Source organism: Felis catus, chromosome D3 (assembly GCF_018350175.1).
Source record: "Felis catus isolate Fca126 chromosome D3, F.catus_Fca126_mat1.0, whole genome shotgun sequence".
NCBI classification, from domain to species: Eukaryota; Metazoa; Chordata; class Mammalia; order Carnivora; family Felidae; genus Felis; species Felis catus.
In genome coordinates, this window is record NC_058379.1 from 19,318,636 (window position 1) to 19,337,915 (window position 19,280).

Sequence of the window (19,280 nt, forward strand, 5' to 3'; positions counted from 1 at the left end):
AATTGGGGTAACTGGAAGGGGTAGATTCTGTAGCAGGTGTCACCTCCCCTGAGCCTGTCCACATTTCCCAGTGCCTTCCTATTTTCCTCTTCTGAACCCTGAGACTCTAAGCAGGGGATCCCTGGTTCTCTTACTGGCCCAGGAAGGAGGCACCATACAGGTACAGCTGAGCTGTGGGCCTTCTTCAGTCCAGTATTCACAAAGGTAGGACATGGTGGAAAACCTTGTCCCAATTGAAGACCCTGTCCTTCTCCAGCCCACCAATGACAATGTGCCATGGAATCCAGTGGGCCTTCTTGTCACTCTGTTGTCTGAGGAACAACATCATTAAGATTCTGGATTGACAGGTGTAATGCCCACTTAGAAACACTGAGTGACTGAGAGCAAAATGCCCTGGAATCTTCCTTCCTGTCAGCATGCACCTGGTTTAAACCAGGAGTAGGTGGAGGGAGTGGGTGCTTGTCACAAGCCTAATTCTCGGGAGGTTTCACGAGTCTGTAAAAAAAAAAAAAATCACAGGCTTGATTGAGAGGACTCATTTTGCTGCTTCCCTGCCCCCCCAGGTGCTAAGCCAAGCTGACAAAACTTTTAAGAAAGGATTTTTATAGAAACACACCCGTAAATGACATTTTCAGGAATTAAATAGACAGTTGCAGGGTGAGTGCCAGAAAACATCTTTCTTGCAATTCTCCTGGGAGGGTGCACTGTGTAGGACTCAAACCCACAGCTGGCAATAAAACTTTGGCTCTCAAAGCAAGCAAGGGAAAGAAGATGGAGGCTCGTGAGAACCCAGGGTATGTGGGAATCATGGAGAGCCCGATGGGGGTATGGGGACATCTGCCTTATTCCCACAGTGTGACAAAGATATGCATTGAAGAGATGGAACAGCGACTCTCCTACTGACACACATACATGGCCACATGGGTCAGAATGACTCAGATCATCAAAAAACACTTCAAGTCTATCATGTGCTTATAACTGTGGGACCCTAAAACGAGTGAGGACACCCCACCAATCCACAGAGCATGTGTGTATGGGAGGGGGGACATGCCAGTGAAGGAATAGATGGTTCCAGAAGCCATTGCTTGCGTGCAGCTGGTGGGGATTTGCCCAGCCCGGTGCTGAAAAAACACTCACCATCAATTCCATAAATACTCATTTATCATTTTAAGAAAATCACCCAGAATCCCACCATCCTTATAAACCATCTGTTGTAATTTTTCCACACTCCATACCCATTCTTGGCAAAAGAGGTTTACAGAGTTCTGACCATAGCCTGAAAACATCTTTGCTCACAGGCTTTTGTCATGATGTTGCATTATCTTCATAATGACTTTTTAGTGACTGTGCAATAACAAGGAAGAGATGGGCCGAAATTTACCTAAGTCTGACATTTCTCTCACCTCTGGCTTCAGCCTTTTCCTCCTCCTTTAGATACTCTGTCAGGTAAAGTTCTAGGCGTATTATCTGGTCAAGGGTGTGAACATTTTAGGAGCTCATGAAACATACCGCTTTCCAAAGGACGTGTTACCGTTTTAACTGTCAGCCTCACCATACCCTTGAAAGGCATGAGTTGGATGACTGTTGGTTGAGGAAGGAAAATCAATAATTTTTAATAAGTCTAATAGACTGCTGGAGACATAAATAGTTATGTGCATATTACATTGGGGTGCTTCTGTTTGCTTAATTGGGGATAATAAAAGCTCAACAGAGTAAGGTCAGGGAGCTGGCCATCCGAGTCTGAGGCCACAGCTTTGCCTGCCCTGGCCCAAGAGCCGGTATAGGCACTGATGCTCAGCGAATTGGCTTCAGGTTCCTCAAGGGACCCTTGCAGGTAGATGATGCTTGCTGAATGTCTTACACATGGCCAACAGGAGGGGGCTGCTCCAGGGGGGTGGCCCAGAGGTTCTGCCCAGGTCTGGATGCTGGATGACCAGTAGTTTACCCTATGTCACAACTGCCTTGGACTCTGTCATAGTAACTAAGCTGCCATGAGGCCCCAGGGAGATTCTTCAGGGGATGTCCAAAATTTTTCTCTTCTGACCAACAGCACCCCTCCTGGACACAGAGAGAAACTTCAGGTGCATGGATGGGGCAGTTGACTTGAGGGAGCCAGCTAGGTTTGTGCTCTGCCTCACTGAGGGGGCTGCTGTGGAAACTGGAATGCTGTAAGGATGTCGCTCTTGAGAAGAGAGCACCATGCTCAAAAGAAAAGGTAAAGTAAATATCACATTCTGACCTTCAGAAGAAATTTGACTAAAATTTAGTCAAGAGAGAAGAGTGACAGGGATAGGCCATCAGGGAACTCAAAGCTGCCCACCAGAACTGCCCCAACCACTCCCCATGGGTCCCCCAGGGGCCCACTGCTAGGGCACTGGCAACCAGTACAACACAGAGTGAAGGCCAGCACCTCCTGCTCCAGGAATCCTGCTTTGGAGGAAGTGAGTTGGGGAGAAAGATAATTGCACATAAATTCCTAGAGTTCTGGTACTTGTTAATGATGCAAAACTAGAAACCACCCAAATACTCAGCCGTTGGGGAAGAGACAAGCAGAGGAAGTGCAGTCATGCCGGGTCATCTTAGCTTGCCCGCCATTATTAAGTGAGCCCCAGGGGTCTTGCACAGGAACCCAAGGGCTGCCGGGGCCCACCCACAGCCTTGATCAGAATAGATTTATCTGTTTCAGGATTAGGCTGACACCTAAACACGTGTTGGTGTTACAAGAAAAACCCTTTGCTGGTTAAAACCAAGTTTCAGAGTCACTTAACTGATCTCTTAAGGACCCTCACAGCTTTTAGTCTCTCATTTGCTCCTTCTCTCATCCAGATGTCTGACTTCCATGTGCTGGATGTTGCAGATAAGACTCTTAGGTATCCTCAGTCCCCCTAGCAGGGGCCATGACAGGGAAGGGAGCTTATGCTGGCCAGGCACCTACTATGCTCTGGGTACTTTAGAAGAGGAGCTTTTTGGAATCCTGACAATTATAGGATGGAGGGGAATTATTACCATCTCAGTGTTCAGAATAATAGCAGAGAATAGTATTTTACAGCAAAGCAGCTCTTTAGGGGGAATTTTAATTGACGTTGAGTAATTTTTTTCCCACAGAAAAGTTGGGTAAATACACAACACACAATCCCATACTCAGATTTGTAAGACAACCTGGTGGCCGCAGCTGCGCACGACAGTTTACTAAACCCATCTCGGAACCCTGCAGCCTGGCGGTGGGTCTAAGATCGCTAGGTCCCAAGAACCCTCCCAGATCCTGCAAGCTGAGAGACCTGAGTGCTCCGATGGTGGCTGAGGGGTTGAAGATGATCTCAGCCCCGTTGATGCTGTACATGAGCCAGTTGAGAGGGTGGTGCCGCCCATAGCAAATGTTCACCGCAATCCTCCCGAACTGAGTCTGGAACACGGGGTGTCCGAGGTTTCCCTCCATGTAGTAAGTTGACTGAAAAACAAGGGCCATATGTGAAAACCTCTGGGCTGTACGATTTCTCTTTCCTTAGACTTGACGGAAAAAATAAAATATTCCAGTTCTCTAAAAGTAACAGTCTTGGCTGTGACTCATGTCTGACTTTAGCTCAGGTCATGATTTCATGGTCCGTGGGTTTGAGCCCCGTGTCAGGTTCTGTGCTGATAGCTCAGAGCCTGGAGCCTGCTTCAGATTCTGTGTCTTCCTCTTTCTCTGCCCCTTCCCTGCTTACACACACACTCTCTCTCTCAAAAATTAATAAACATTAAAAAAATGTTGTGTTTTTTTTTAAATTTTTTTTTCAACGTTTATTTATTTTAGGGACAGAGAGAGACAGAGCATGAACGGGGGAGGGGCAGAGAGAGAGGGAGACACAGAATCAGAAACAGGCTCCAGGCTCTGAGCCATCAGCCCAGAGCCCGACGCGGGGCTCGAACTCACGGACCGTGAGATCGTGACCTGGCTGAAGTCGGACGCTTAACCGACTGCGCCACCCAGGCGCCCCTAAAAAAATGTTTTTTAATCGAAGAGGGGCTCCTGGGTGGCTCAGTTGGTTAAGCAGCTGACTCTCTCTGTCCCTCCCTTGCTCATAATCTGTCTCTCTCTCTCTCTCTGTCTCTCAAAAAATGAATAAATGTTTAAAAAAAATTTTTTTTTTAATTGAAGAAACCAGACACAATAACTACAAGCCAACAACTGGGAAATCACCGTGGCTTAAGCATTTACCCACAATTTCTTTTGTGGCATGTCAGAAAAATCCCCAAAGCAACTTCCCACAGTATTTTAAGGATAAACTTTAGTTAGGTTTCAATCGTGGTACAACTAAAGGCTAAAGTTTGGCCGATGTTAACATGAGTTAGTCAATGTCTTCACCAACCACATGTTCCTATAAAGAATGTCAGAGCAGAAGGGACTGGAAGCTCATCCAGAGCAACCGTCACCTGCTAGGGGAAAACCACCATGGCCTCAGGGGGCATGTGACTTGCCCAGCTGGCCTCTCTGCCCCCTTGGGGTGCCGGCCCTGGGACATTTTCATGGATGGCACTGAGTGGGGGCTAGAGGACTAGTCAGGGTCCCAAACAGATATGATTCCAGAACATTTTGCCTCCTCCCATTAATCTCAAAATTTGTCAGGGTCAGGCAGCAACCAGGATGTGCACATGTGGTGGACACTGGAGTAGATCCTGGTGTGTTGAGACAAGCCCTTCACTATCTGCTGGGAGCTAAAGATTAATCCCAGGGTAAACAGGTGATGAGCACGTCTTCCCACCCGCACCTCCAGCTGTTACCGAGAAACACTCGGTTTTTCTTTCTCCCTAGGAAATGTCATCTCCCTCTATAGATCCTTCTTTGTCCTCCTGACCAGTCTGAGTGTGGCTGGAACTCCCGCAATCAGGGAGGGCAGCAAAGGACTGGGGAGATTGCATTCTGAACAACTGTATTCATCGCAGATCAAGTTCAGGTTTCATATCTTAGGTATTAGCTGGAGTTTACTTCCCTCCTTCAAACGTCCACCCCTCTTCATCTAATCCACCCGTGAATTGGCATTAACTCATCAAAATAGCTCCCCTGATTTATACCTTGATCATGGGCACAAAGCTCTACCTAATACCCCTGTGCACAGACACACACATTAACCTACTGCCATCCCACACATTGACATGGCTAAGACCTCATGTGACTTACAGACAAGGACCCCCTACCTCCCAAGCAAGGGCTAGCCTATGATGGATAAGGAGCTCAGAGCCTGAAAGGGGCTGAGGAATCATTTCACATTTGTGCATGACTTATTTTCGTTTTAATCAATATATTACTTACCTCAAAGACAAGTTTCAGAAAGCCACATCAGGTTATATTAGAAAAAGAAATACCCCTCTGTGCTTGGTGTTTGGGACTCACCCAGGACTCCCACCAGAATCCTATCGCCCATGTGATGCAGGACAATGGCGGCACACCCCAGAGCACTGCAGCCACACAGTGTTCCAGCACTGTGTGACATGACATGATCCAACACAGAGTTTTGCTCACAGAAAGATCCACAAAGGCTAAGCTGGCTCACCTCATTGAAGTCACCCACTCTGGGGATGTGATTTTTCCTGGTCTTTCCCAGGACAGCTCCAGAATTGGAGATCACCACAGCTGTGTTCCACAAAATGTCCCCATGCTCTCTGTCTCGTTCCAGGATGGGGGATACCACCACCATGTCATGCTTCTTTGCCAGCTGGAAGAATGATGAATATAGCAGAGTCCTACTTTTAAATCAACTGTCATAGTTGTTTTTATTGAAGAATTAAATGATCCTACTAAATAATTAGATTTGGTTCAGAGCTATCTATCATTTTTATTTGTTCTTTGGAAGAATGTCAGTGTTGTCCTGATGCCCAAGCTTATTAGCTAAATAAGAATAATCATCGTCCTTGTGCACTGTTGGTGGAAATGTAAAATGATGCAGCAGCTGTGGAAACTAGTATGGTAATTTTTCAAAAAATTAAAAATAGAACTACTATATGATCTAGAGGTCCCACTTCTGGTTACATATCTGAAAGAATGGAAAGTAGGGTCTTGAAGAGATATTTGCGCACCAATGGTTATAGCAGTACTATTCATAAGAGCCAAAAAGTGGAAGCAACCCAAGACTCCACTGATGGATGAATGGATAAATAAAATGTGGTATATCTGGGGTGTCTGGCTGGCTCAGTCAGTAGAGCATGTGACTCTTTATCTCAGGGTTGTGAGTTCAAGCCCCACCCTGGGTAGACATTACTCAAAAATAAAATCTTTCTAAAAATGTGCTATGTCCATAGGGTGGAATATTATTCAGCCTTAAAAAGGAAGGAAATCCTATCATCACATGAATGACATTGATGTCATCCTTGACACGGATGAGCCTTCAAGACATTATGCTACGTGAAATAAGCCAGTCACAAAAAGACAAATTCTGAACGAGTCCACTTCCATGAGGTATCTAAAGTAGTCAAATTCATAGAAACAGCAAGTAGAATGTTGGTTTCCAGGAGCTGGGGGTGAATGAAGAGTTGTTTGATGGGTACAGAGTTTCAGATTTACAAGATGAAAAAGTTCTGGAAATCTGTTTCACATTACATACAATGTGAATGTATTTACCACCACTGAACTATACTTAAAAATGGCTAAGATAGTATATTTTATGTGTTGTTTACCACAATAAAAAAAAAGAATATTCATCATACTTCTCATCTATAACCAACCAAGTCAAACCAAACCAAACTCTTTGATAGTGAATTCCTTTTGTCTCAAGTAAGAACATCAGGACCTGGTGACAATTATGATGAGCAGCCCCAGATGGTCATTTGTCCTCAACTCTAACCAGCCTGTCACTATCTCTGGCTTTAATGACAGAGAGAGGAAAGGCACAGTGGGCAGAGGTGCTGCTCTGAGCTACGGAAGGGCGTCTGTGGGTCTTGGGACCCTCTTGCAGACAGGTGTCCCTGGCACCAGCTCTCATCCCCACTCCCCCTTTCCTCTTCCTCTGGCCCTGGTTCAAGCGTGTCATCTACAGTCACCACTTAACCAGTCCCCTCCTCTTTCATCCATAGCACAGAATCAACAACCTGGTGGATGACAGATTTTTTCCAGTAGTGTGAAAATACTGATGTTTGGAATTGCAACCCAATTTTGATAGAATCACTTATGATTACAGTGCTGCTCAAAAAATCCCCTATATATATATATAAAATCTGAATGGGACATGGAGAAGTGAAAAAACTGCTTTGTTCAAGATGAGAATAAGGATGCCATCATTCGTAACCTCTTTGGTGTTAGGGGTTGTGTGTGTGTGTGTGTGTGTGTGTGTGTGTGTGATAACTGCTTTATTAGGGTAGTATTCACATGGTATAAAATTAGTCTTTTTAAAGTATGCTGTTGGGTGGTTTTCGGTACATCCACGGAGTTGTGCAACCATCACCACAATCTAATTTTAGAACATTTTCATCACCCCCAAATGAAAACCCCATTAGTAGTCACTACCCATCCCCTCTCCCCGCCCAGCCCCTGGCAACCACTAATGTGCTTTCTGCCCCTATTCATTTGCCTATTCTGGACATTTCATATCACTGGGGTCATACAACATTATAAGGTTTTAATAAAGACAAATGAAGACCACTCTCTGTACTGATGAGACAGGCCGTACAGAGAAGCTTCCATAACGCAGGCAAATAGCATGGTCAGTAGCAGAGGTTGGGACAAGGACTTGACCTCATCTCTGGTCCCTGAGGGCCACCTCTGCCACTTGCTGCCTATAGAACCTATCGTGGGAAGTCACCCCTCCCTGGGCTGTGGCTCCATCACCTAAAAAAGCCATTAAGGGCCCTTCTGGCTCTGAATTTCTATGATTTTAAGTGAAAGTACACTAACAAAAGGGCAGCAAATAGTCTTATCTAATCTTATCTGGCAAAACAAGCACCAAATGGTGTGTTTTCCATGGTAAAGTGCCACACCCAGCAGCTGTGGTTGTGCTCTGTGACCTGCATGTGTTTGGCAGCTGCTGTCAGAGGAGCAGTTAATGTTCTACCTTCTGACAGAATCTGGTGGTGGGTCCATCCTCTGCTGACTCAGCAAATTCCGTCCAAGGGAGCTTCTCTCTCGTACAGAAAGCAAAGGGCATAGCTGTGAAGAGGACAAAGTCAGAATCATATCTAAAGCTCATGGCCTTTGATGGGGAGCTCCTCGCTCGAGACCAGCAGCTGAGGCTCTCCACAAGATAACAAGGCTTCAGTTGTCTCAGCCTGGCTTCTGAGTCCTGTCCCTGAATATGGGCCCCAGGCAGACCCTGACCCTGACCCTTCTAGGTTTCATAACAACACAAAGGGCTGGGCTACATTTTCTTTATGACAGTCTTAAAAACAATAGAATCTAGGGAAGAAAACAATTCAGGGACTTGAACAGATAGATATCTGCAAACCCATTTCATAGCAGCACTATTCACAACCACTGAAAGATGCAAGTAACCCAAGTATCCAGTGATGGATGAATGGATAAACCAAACTGGTGTATATCCATATAAAGGAATGTTACTTCACCTGAAAAAAACAGGAAATTCTGACACATGCTATAATATGGGTGAGCCTTGAAGACATTATGCTAAGGGAAATCAGTCATAAAAGGACAGAGGCTATATGATTCCACCTATATGGGGGGACTGGGACAGCTGGATTCATAGAGACAGAAATTAGAATGGGTGGTTGCCAGGGGCTGGGCAGGGAGGACCAACTTTCAGTTTGGGAAGATGACAAAGTTCTGGAGATGGATGGTGGGGATGGCTGTACAACAGTGTGAATGTGCTTAATGCCACTGGACTGTATAAAAATGGTTAAAGTGGTAAAGTTGATCTTGTGTATATTTTACTGAAGATTCTGAACTGCTGGCCAATCTCTGGGTTGGTAGAAGCACAGCCAAGACTCCCTGGGGAAACTATCAGAGGGCCACTGAGGATAGCACTGGGACCCTGAGCACGTTACAGAAACATTCCTCCTCATGGGGATAGAGACACTTCTTCAGGACCAAGAAAAGCCACTTGCTTAATGACCCTGTAAGAAGTCTGGGAACTGCTGGATGATAGGCTAAATGTTCCCCTAGGATAAATGCATTATTCCCATGTTCTCTGGCTAGATGCCACAAGGGGGTTAATTAAATAAGAAATTTCATTAAATTCATAAACTGATTTTTGTGTGCCTTTTATTTTTCGAACAGCAGGTACCTATATAGGTAATAACAATACACAGAACACTACACGTACCATGTTCAAAATGATATTTGCCTTTGTGGGGGAGGGCAAGGGCTGCAGTGGGGACGGGCACAGGGATTTCAGGCTATGTGTGTTCCATTGCTCATAACCTCAGCCATACTCTTTAGTGTCCACCAGTCTGATGGTGTAAACTGGTATAGCACCATGATTAAAAATACGCATTTCTCTTATCACCAGCGAGGTGGAGCCCCTGGCCACATGGTCACTGGCCTTTCTGGGTTCATCCTTCAGGCAACCTTGTTCCTACCCTTTGCCCATTTCCTAGTGGGACGTTTTGTCTTTTTCTTCTTGTTTTAGAGTATTGAATTCTTTGTTTGAACCAATTCCATGTACTCTTTAGACCTTCCTTCTTCCAATAAGCCAGGTCCATTTCTTTCAGGGGGATTAGTCTAAAGGAAGTTTCCAGACGTTTGCTATTGTTCCCATTGCTCTGAACTGTGTGATGTGAATGGCCAGTGCCTTAAGTGGTCACGGCATGGGGCGTGTGGTCTGTTTGGGGCTACTAATTGTAGCCAAACTTTCTTAAATGTGGACCATGAGCCCAGTAATAGGCAGCTGGTCCTCATATCCTTGCAAAGCAGGGGAGATCTCTGCTTTGCAGAGAAGGAATAGAAAGAAGCATTAGCTTCCCAATTCCTTTAAGTCACAGGATGGCTGGTCCTAAAATGGTGCCAGTGTGAAGAGGCTACCAGTGGCATCACCACTGTCTCGGCCACCTGGGTTCTGCCAGCAACAGCCCCAGGGGCCTTGGCACCAGACTCAAGACACTCCAGGCTTGACTTCAGGAAAGAGGGAATAAACTATTTTAAGGAAGCCAACCAAAAAGCTGTTAATGACAAAAAAGGTCCTTAATGACCATTTATTCTCAGCTTTCAGCACATTAGGAGAGATTCAAATACCCCAAGAGAATAAAACCTCCCTTTCTGATTTCATTTCAGGTTGCTAAGCTCTCCAAATTTCCCCATTTCCATTTTAATGGCCCCTTTTCCTGTTTACACAACCACTGTAAACAAACTCTCAAAGAAGCATGTGGAATGGAGGTTGGGGGAGGCGGGCTGCAAAGTTCAACTGCAGCTTTCAAATCAGAGGGGAAGAGGGTTCCCCATTTATTGAACTAACACTCCAAATTTAGACCCGGCCTTGCCCTCAGGAGCTGCCAGCCCAGATGAGGGGACTGAATTATAACCTTGTGTGGCTGCACGATAACACAGAGTGCCCAGTTCTATGTAGGGGAGCTTCCAGGGTCCCCCAAAGAAGGGGGTGTCTGTGCTATGCCTGGATGGATGAGTGGGAGCTTTCCAGATCCAAAAAAGGGAAGAAGGTGGTTAAACCATCCAGTGAACATTTTTAGTGTCTATCATGTGGCAGGGATTGTTCATTAAAGATAAAACAGAGGTGGGGGAATAGACAAACGAAATGTGGTCTATCCATGCAGTGGAATATTACATGGTAATAAAAAGGCAGGACATTCTGACACATGCTACAACACGGATGGACCTTGAAAATATTATACTAGGTGAAATAAGCCAATCACAAAAGCACATACTTACATGAGGTCCCTAGAGTAATCAAATTCACAGAGACAGAAAGTTAGAACAGAGGTTATCAGAGGTACGGGATTGAGTGGCATTATTAAATGAGTACAGAGTTTTTGTTGGAGATATTGAAAAAGTTTTGGGTGTAGATAGTGGTGATGGTTATACGACTTTGTGAATGTATTTAATGTCACAGTTGTACACTTACCGATGGGTAAAGTGATCAATATTATGTTATGTATATATTTTACCACAATGAAATATTTTCAACATTAAAAAAATAGGGGTGGGGATTGGAATGGGAAAAATAAATAAGCACCACCCAGACAACGACTTCATGGAGCTTATGGTCTAATGGAAGAGTGAGACAAATCAAAAGTGCTGTACCAATGAGTGAAAGTATAAGTAATGAGGAACATGAAAAACGAGATGAAGTTTGGGGTACAGATGGCAGACTGGATGCACACCTTCGCTCTTTCCTGCAGCCCCACCAAATGACAAGAAAGGGATATTTATGCAAATGTATAAACCCACAGGGATGAAGCACTGAGAGAAGGACTAGAGCAACAAAACACTGGAGGCTGGCGAGCCGAGGGATGAGGGTAGATACCGTGGTAGACCTAGAAAATTCAGGCTCCCAGCAGTAGAGGAGGATGGGAAACACCCTACTCTCCACCCCATACCCCTGCAAAGTTCAGGAGTCAGAGATACCACGTGGCTCTGAAGGTGGGGAAGCAGGGAGGGGAAATGGCAAACAAAAATTGGTCAAAAGTCTGCTTAAGAAGCAGGCAGAAGCCCAGATCCCTCCTACTGCACGAGGCCGGCAGGTGTCCCTCCCACCCCAGCAGAGGGCTAGAGGTTCACTCTCGGAGGTAAACAGAAGGCCTCTGGCCGTGGGGAAGTCAGGACAGATGCAGATGAGTAGAGTGTCAAAAACAGAGGGATTCAGTAAACATCAGCACACTGGACCCCTATCCTCTTTCTCTTCTTGGCAGGAGATAAGAAGAATATTCTCCGGGGACTCTGACCAGCCTGAAAAAGAATGACCCAAAGATACTACTATGAGGGATTACCTAACAAACGGCTAAACCAAGTCATCCTATCATGAAGCTCAGTGGGAGAGGAGCCCTTCCCACAGACTCAGAGCTTGCAATCAGCTTTTTAACCCTCAATTCTTAAAATACACACAATCAGGGGGGAAGAAAGACCAATCTGAAGTAGGAAACTGGCAAGGAGAAAAAAATGCTACCTAATATTGTCAAAGATAAGAGAAAGTATTGTAATTATAAAATAAGAACAGGATGTCATAAAACAGGAACTTTCAGACCAAAAGAACTCTTGAAATTCAAAATATGACAGGGGAAACAAAAGACCATATAAAAGGCTGAATGACAGATAAAATCTACCAGAAAACTGAGCAAAAAGACAAAGATGAAAAACAGGAGGAAATACTTAAGAAAATTATGGATCTAGTCCAGAGTTGCAACATCCTAATAGTAGGAGTATCAGGAGAGGAAAGAAAAAAGGGAGAAAATCACTAATGAACAATAGATCTGAAGGACCCAAATTTCTAGCCTGAAATATCCCACTGAGTTCCTAAAATAATGGATTAAAATAGGTACACACAGTAGCACCTGGGTGGCTCAGTTAAACATCCATCCAACTCTTGATTTTTGGCTCAGGTCACAATCTCACGGTTTGTGAGATTGAGCTCTACCTTGGGCTCTGGCTGACAGTGTGGAGACTGCTTGGGATTCTCTCTCTTCCTCTCTTTCTGCCTCTCCCCTTCTTATGTGCTCTCTCTCTCTCAAAATAAGTAAATAATAAAAACATTAAAAAATTAAAAAATAGATTCACATAATGGCATATCATTATGAAACTTCAAAGTACTAGAGAATATCCTACAACTTCTAGAGAAAAATAATTAATAATAGTTAATGATAATTATTAATTATATAAATTATATAATTATATATAATATATAATAATTATATTAATTAATAATTAATAATAATAATAAATAAAAATAATTAAAAAATAAAGATTAAATGCAATGGGTCATAAGTCAAAATGGCTTTAGACTAGTCAACAACACCCGAAATCAGAAGACAATGGATCAATGTGTCCAAACTTCTGAAGGAAAAGTATTTCTAACCCAGAATTCAACACCCAACCAAACTATCAAGCAAGTTGTAGGAGGAACATATTTTCAGATATGCAAGATCTCCAAACGGTTACCTCCTTCCTGTTCTTTCTCAGAAAACTACTCAACCAAAAAGAGGGAGCAAAGCAAGAAAGAGGAAGATGTGGTATAGGAGAGCACAAGATCAAGACAAAGGAACCCCCCAGCATGATGGTGAAGGGAAATCACCAGAAGGACAGCTGTGCAGCCAGCTAAATCAGACTAGCGCAGCCAGAAGGCTCTGGGGATATGTTCCTTCAAGGTGATGGAACCAGGGTGGGGACATGGAGTGAAATAGGTGATGGGGATTAAGGAGCGCACTTGTCGTGATGAGCACCGGGTGATGTATGGAAACTGCTGAATCACTATATTTTACACCAGAAACTAACCTAACACTGTATGTTAACTAACTGGACTTAAAATAAAAACTTAAAATTAAAAAAAAAAAAAAAAGGAGGAGGTGGAACCGACAGGCAGCTTCACGTGTCTAAAGCTTTTGAGCAGATTCAGGAAGCTGGAAGAAAGCCTGGGGTAGAATTTGGGGTAGGTGTGCAGAAAACAATGTAAATTCTGGGGAAAACAGAAAGTTATTCGGAGAAAGAAATCTAAGTCTAGAAAATGGCTTGCAGAGAATGGATGGAGGATAGGAAGGGTATGTGTGAACAGAGCGGGCAGAGGAGGTGAGGAACTAATGCTGTCTTCTTCCACAGTGGGAAGTTAATAGATGGTGCGAAACTGAAAAATCAAGAAGCACAAACACAGAGGTAGATTCCTAAAGAACCAGCTAAGAGTAGAAAGTGGTTGCCTCTAGGGAGGAAGACAGCTGTTTTTTGGTAACAAACTTGTAGACCATTTGACTCCCAATTATAAGCATGTGTAACTTTGATAAAGAAAAAATAAAGGTACATGGTACCAGGAGTATATAACCTGGATGTAATATTAGATAGGGAGGTGGGCTCTGAGCTTCTATGTGAAGGTTGGATAGGGTCTAAAAGGCAAGGGGAGGGAGAGGGAGACAAAGGCCAGGCAGAGGGAGCAGCTGCTACAGTGGTCTGGGTGGAGGGAGAGGGGAATGAAGGATCAGGGAGGTGAGAGCAGAGCCCAGCAGAGATGGGGTCACAGAGATGGGGGAAGGAACAGACTAAGTGGTATAGAGTTGAGTTTTGTAGAGATCTTTCCTAGAATGGGTCAAGAGCCAGTTAGAAGGGGCCCAAGTGGAGAGCACAGTGGATGAGTTAGAGGCAATTATCGAAGCCAAGGTGTGAGCTGATGACTCCTCAGACCAGGGCACTGGTGAGAAAGTGGGGAGGGGGCACCTGGGTGGCTCGTCAGTTAAATGTCAAATTCTCGATTTCAGCTCAGGTCATAATCTCACAGTTCAAGGGATTGAGCCCTGAATCTGGCTCCACACTGACAGCACGGACCCTGCTTGGGATTCTCTCTCTCCCCCTCTCTCTCTCTGCCCTTCCCCTGCTTGTTGCTCTCTCTCTTTCCAAATAAATTAATAAACTTAAAAAAAGGGAGGGGACGCCTGGGTGATTCAGTCGGTTAAGCGTCCAACTTTGGCTCAGGTCATGATCTCATGGCTTGTGGGTTCGAGCCCCGCTCTGGGCTCTGTGCTGACAGCTCAGAGCCTGGAGCCTGCTTCAGTTTCTGTGTCTCCCTCTCTCTCTGCCCCTCCCCCACTCATGCTCTGTCTCTGTCTCTCAAAAATAAATTTTAAAAAATGTTAAGAAGAAAAAAAAAAGAAGGTAGGGAGGAACAGCTTAATGGGTTCCAAACAATTTGGGAGGAAGAAGTGGCAGAACCAGACAACAGACTGGGGTGCATGAGAGGGAGGGAGGCCAGGATTTCTGCCTTTCTGGTATTGTTGACGAAATAATCTTTCCGTAGATCAGAAGAGATTTTCAAAAATCAAGAAGTCCTCTTGGTGACATGGAGATAATACACTATTGTCTGAAGGCAGCAGAGAAAGCACCCCAAGACAGACTTACTCCATGCTTCCTGGAAACAGATGATGTTCACTCCACACATTGCAGCCACCTCTGCGATGGCTTCTATGCGTCTGTGAAGGGCAGTGACCTGGCAATCCAAAAAGCAAGGATTAGAACCCATTTCCTTTTATTGGTTGAGATCTTTTTTTCCCCCAAGTTTATTCATTTATTTTGAGAGAGACAGTGTGCCACACAAGTAGGGGAGGGGCAGAGACAGCGAGAGAGAGAGAGAGAGAGAGAGAGAGAGAGAGAGAGAGAGAGAGAGAGAATCCCAAGTAGGGTCCATGCTGTCAGCACGGAACCTGATGTGGGGCTTGAACTCACAAACATGAGATCGTGAACAGAGCCAAAGTTGGACACTTAACCCCCTGAGCCAGGTGCCCCTGGTTGAGACCATTTTTAGAACTCATCCTCACACACGTGGAACAACCCCCAACCTAGGCAGCTGCAAGAGGACAAGTAGGGTGGGGAGGTTCTGATATATCCTAGTCTCATCAAGTCCAAAATCTGCAGGAAAAGGTGGAGGTACAGAGGCTCTAGGGTTCCACACACTTAATGCTGCCTTTCAGAGCCTCAGTTTCTTTACCTGGAGAATGGGGAGAATACCTGCTGCCCTAAGGAGTTGCTCACAGGAGTGCATAAGCTTGTTTGCTACTTACTGCAAGAGGGGCCCACACCCACTGCACACCTTGGCCCTCCCCTGGGCTAACTGCTCCTTCTGCCTTAGGACACAATCCACTTCCTACCACCCTGCACTTGAGCCTTCCGGCATGCCTTGTCCTGCCATTTTCGTTTTCCTGTGTGCATCTTGTCATCAAATGAATGGATCCCATTTCCCAGCTGTGTCCTCCATCAAGAATGCACTTCCCCACTCCACCCAATCTTCCTGGGATGTGTTATTCATGTCATGTGTCACCCACAGAGAAGTGACTCTCCCAGCAGAGGGCTGAGCATCAAGAGGTGCCTCAGCACTCCCTGGTAGGTCCCTTTGGTGGCGCTGTTCCTGCTATGCTGTTGTGTTCCTCCACTGTCTGTCACTCCCCTCACCCCATGGGCTCCTCAGGGGCAGGAGGAAAGTGTCTCCATCTTCTTGGTGTCCTCAGCACAATGCCTGGCCCCCAGGAGATGTCTGGAAGTGTTTGTTCAAGAGAGACCAGAAGAACCAGGTTGAAAACCAGAGAGCACCTACTCTTTATGATGGTCTCTCCTGTGAGACTGCACACCAAGGCTCCGCGGATATTTGCTAGGTGCTGACAGTGTGCAAAGTGTGCTCCAAGGAGCTGTGGGGGAGAACAGTGACCCTGGCCCTGCCAATCTGGGATGGCTGAGGAAACACATTCACAGTCAGCTAACCCAGAGACAAAAAGTGAACAGGGAACCAGAAATCTTTAAATTCAATAAAAACGGAAGGACCAGAGTGAAAGATGATGCAGAACCCGACCTGGAATCCAAATGGCCTTTTCTTTTTTTTTTTTTAATCTTTTTTTAACGTTTATTTATTTTTGAGACAGAGAGAGACAGAGCATGAATGGGGGAGGGGCAGAGAGAGAGGGAGACACAGAATCCGAAGCAGGCTCCAGGCTCTGAGCCATCAGCCCAGAGCCCGACGCGGGGCTCGAACTCACAGACCGTGAGATTGTGACCTGAGCTGAAGTTGGACGCTTAACCGACTGAGCCACCCAGGCGCCCCTGGCCTTTTCTTGAGAATCCCTAGGAGTTCTGAGGCATGCTGTATCCCCAGGAAACCTCTGCAGAGAAACTCTTAAAAGTTTCAACAGCTAGAGAAATGCTGTGAAGAAGTATATACAACAAATCGCCTGCGTCTGTGATAACACGTTTCTTTAGGGACATACAAGATGCCGTCACATTTATATTAACTGTAAGGTCATAAGGAATTGCGTATCATATTCCCGTCACCCTGAGACCATCAGCTGACAGACATCTGGGTTCAGTGAGTCCCTGCTCTCAGGATCAAGGCAGAGGAACATGCAGATGGACAGACAGGTCCTGACTGGTGTGTGCCAGCACATACCCTTCTGGCAAGAGACCGAGAGGCAGAATTCCAGAGAAAGAGCGTGAGGCAGACAAAAGGACACCCTCTCAATTGATAAATGGGACTACAGATCAATCACAGGAGAGGACGTGGAGGGGCAGGCAGAGAGAGGGTAGGAGCCAGAAGACAAAGAGGAGCCAGAGATGTGGGCTGCAGGGAAGGGGGGCTGCAGGGCAGAAGCATCTAGGTGACACTCGAGGTGCCTACAGACCTGCAGTGAGCAGTGGACCTGCAGTGACCCAGGGACTGTGGACGTGTTCAAAACACAGAGCAAGCCACAGCTCCGTTTATGTATTTATGGTCAAAAGAGGTTGCACCTGTTTTGCCACAGGGGCATCGGCAGGTAGGGGAGTTCTGTTCTGAACAAGTCCCACACGCATGGTCCGAGGTGGCCTCAGTTGCTCCTTTGCTGCCTCAAAGGCATATCCTTGCAGCTCAAAGTCCCCTTCAGAGGCGGCTTCAAAAGCCCTGCCGGGCAGATCGAGCTTCCTAAATGGACAGGAAAGTAGAAGGGAGACAATTTGCATGAGGTCTGCTGAATTTAAATTCACCTCCAACCCCCCAGTAGTCATCTATCTGGTAGAGAGGAGGCAGGGATGTTTGGCAGGAAGGCACAGAGAGAAGCCCAGGGCAAGGGCCCACTTGTGGGAAGCTGGAGTGGGGGCCAGGAGGAGGGAGGGCCCCGCCTGGTGGAGAATGGATACTACGCTGAGTATGGACTTCACCAGGGAGGTGCCGTAGTCTTCTGGCCTGGGAAAGCAGGGGAACAGGGAGGGGGGCTGCAGAATGACTGGTCAAGAGGTTGATGTTTTAGAGCTGCTGACCTCAGGGTGGGGATTGATTTCAGCAGTCAGCACAGAAGAGGAGAGGTAATGGATTTCCAAAATGTGTGTAGACTAGAATCAGAGGGCTGTGCTGAGCCTGGTGCAGGCTGTGATAAGACAAAGTGGCTGTTGAGAACAGGACTTAGGAGACTGATAGCATGAGGGAGGGTCCTGTGACCATTCACCACTAAGGGTTACAAGTCTCTAGTGAGCCCCACTGCCCTGTCCTGTTGCTGCTCCCACTGGGGGCAATTCCATGCCGAGTGCTGAGTGGGCTTGGTGAAGCCCAGGTGTCCAGACCAACGGCCCAGGCACTCACCCTGGTTTGTGGTTTATTAACAAAGGCAAGTGGATTATTTATAAAATCTCCCAGCTTAAGTGACCACTGGCCAAACGGCAAACACCTCCTGATGCTGGTTGGGTGCTGTGCACTGAGGTGAAACCCACAAGAGCAGGGGACATGGCCTCTGGCCAGGAAGGCCTTACCATCTAGGGGCGAGATGGTTATGAAATACTCAGAGAACACATCAAAAAATAACCTGACAGCCATTATCTAATAATAATATTTCTCTCCTACTTTAAATCACTTTTTTAAAGATGTTTCTTTCAAAATCACAGCCCTGTCAGCCCAAGCCCCCTGCCGCCGCCCCCTGCCAGGCGGTTTCCATGTGACGGCCCTGACAGCTCCAAGTTGGGTTCCGCCCCTGACAATCAGCCTGCTTTTCAACTAGTCAGAGTTCCGTTTGCTAGCAGGTTAGAAATAGCAGCAGTGCCCACACCGTGCCTCCCCTTACTGTGACTGCCTCAGACACAGTCCCCTTGCCCTCAGGGAGAGGACTCCTGTAGACCTCAGCCCCAGGACAAGTCATCATGGGGGACAGGAGAAGAAGAAGGGCTCTGTGTGTCTGTTTCCTCTTAGGCCCATGGGTGGGGGGAGCAGGACCATCCTTTGGGAGACATCTTGTCAGGCCCATCCTCAGTCTGGGTCTCATCCCAGGAAGATAACAGATGGAAGAGATCTTGTCTCACCTTTCCAAGTCCACCTGTAGCTGTCACCTGGATGACAGATATCCCTCAGCCTCTGTCTTTCCTCATCCACTGCCCACAGCTGTTGGCTCTCCCCATCTGTTCACCACCATGAGCCCTGTTATTCTGTGATATGCAGCCTTCCTGCCTTCTCACTATGTTGAATGCTGCCACACACACCCCTTCCAGCAACCTGTGGACAATCATTCTCTTAGGCTTGGGGTGGTGCAGACCACACCACTCTATCCTCACATGGAGTTACCTTCAGGGCTCTGCCTCCTCTCAGTACTCACCGGTTGTCTTGTCACCTCAACCCTCCTGTTATCCAGGTGGTCCATCACCACATCCTGCTTCGCTTAGTCTTGGAGAACCCAACAGACCCTTGAGCCCTATTCCATAAACAAGCACTGTG

The 19,280-nt window shown here is 46.2% G+C and overlaps 1 protein-coding gene and 1 long non-coding RNA gene across 5 annotated transcripts in view; one reads left to right on the forward strand and one right to left on the reverse strand.

Annotated features, from left to right (window-relative positions):
- Positions 1 to 19,280, reverse strand: part of UPB1 (beta-ureidopropionase 1) — a 69,217-nt gene that overhangs the window by 5,628 nt on the left and 44,309 nt on the right. For 3 of the 4 annotated variants that reach the window (XM_045041956.1, XM_003994835.6, XM_019814709.3), the window contains exons 2-6: positions 17,336 to 17,507; positions 14,966 to 15,053; positions 8,022 to 8,116; positions 5,532 to 5,693; positions 3,279 to 3,448 (exon numbers count right to left, since the gene is read on the reverse strand). In XM_045041956.1, the coding sequence (XP_044897891.1) occupies positions 3,279 to 3,448; positions 5,532 to 5,693; positions 8,022 to 8,116; positions 14,966 to 15,053; positions 17,336 to 17,398 (578 nt within the window). In that variant the 5' untranslated portion in view covers positions 17,399 to 17,507. The remainder of the gene's footprint in view (positions 1 to 3,278; positions 3,449 to 5,531; positions 5,694 to 8,021; positions 8,117 to 14,965; positions 15,054 to 17,335; positions 17,508 to 19,280) is intronic. The other variant, XM_045041955.1, reaches the window with a different exon arrangement.
- On the forward strand, positions 1,924 to 3,548 carry LOC123381306. The gene is made up of 2 exons (XR_006588151.1): positions 1,924 to 2,215; positions 3,106 to 3,548. It is a non-coding gene; the product is annotated as an uncharacterized LOC123381306 (long non-coding RNA).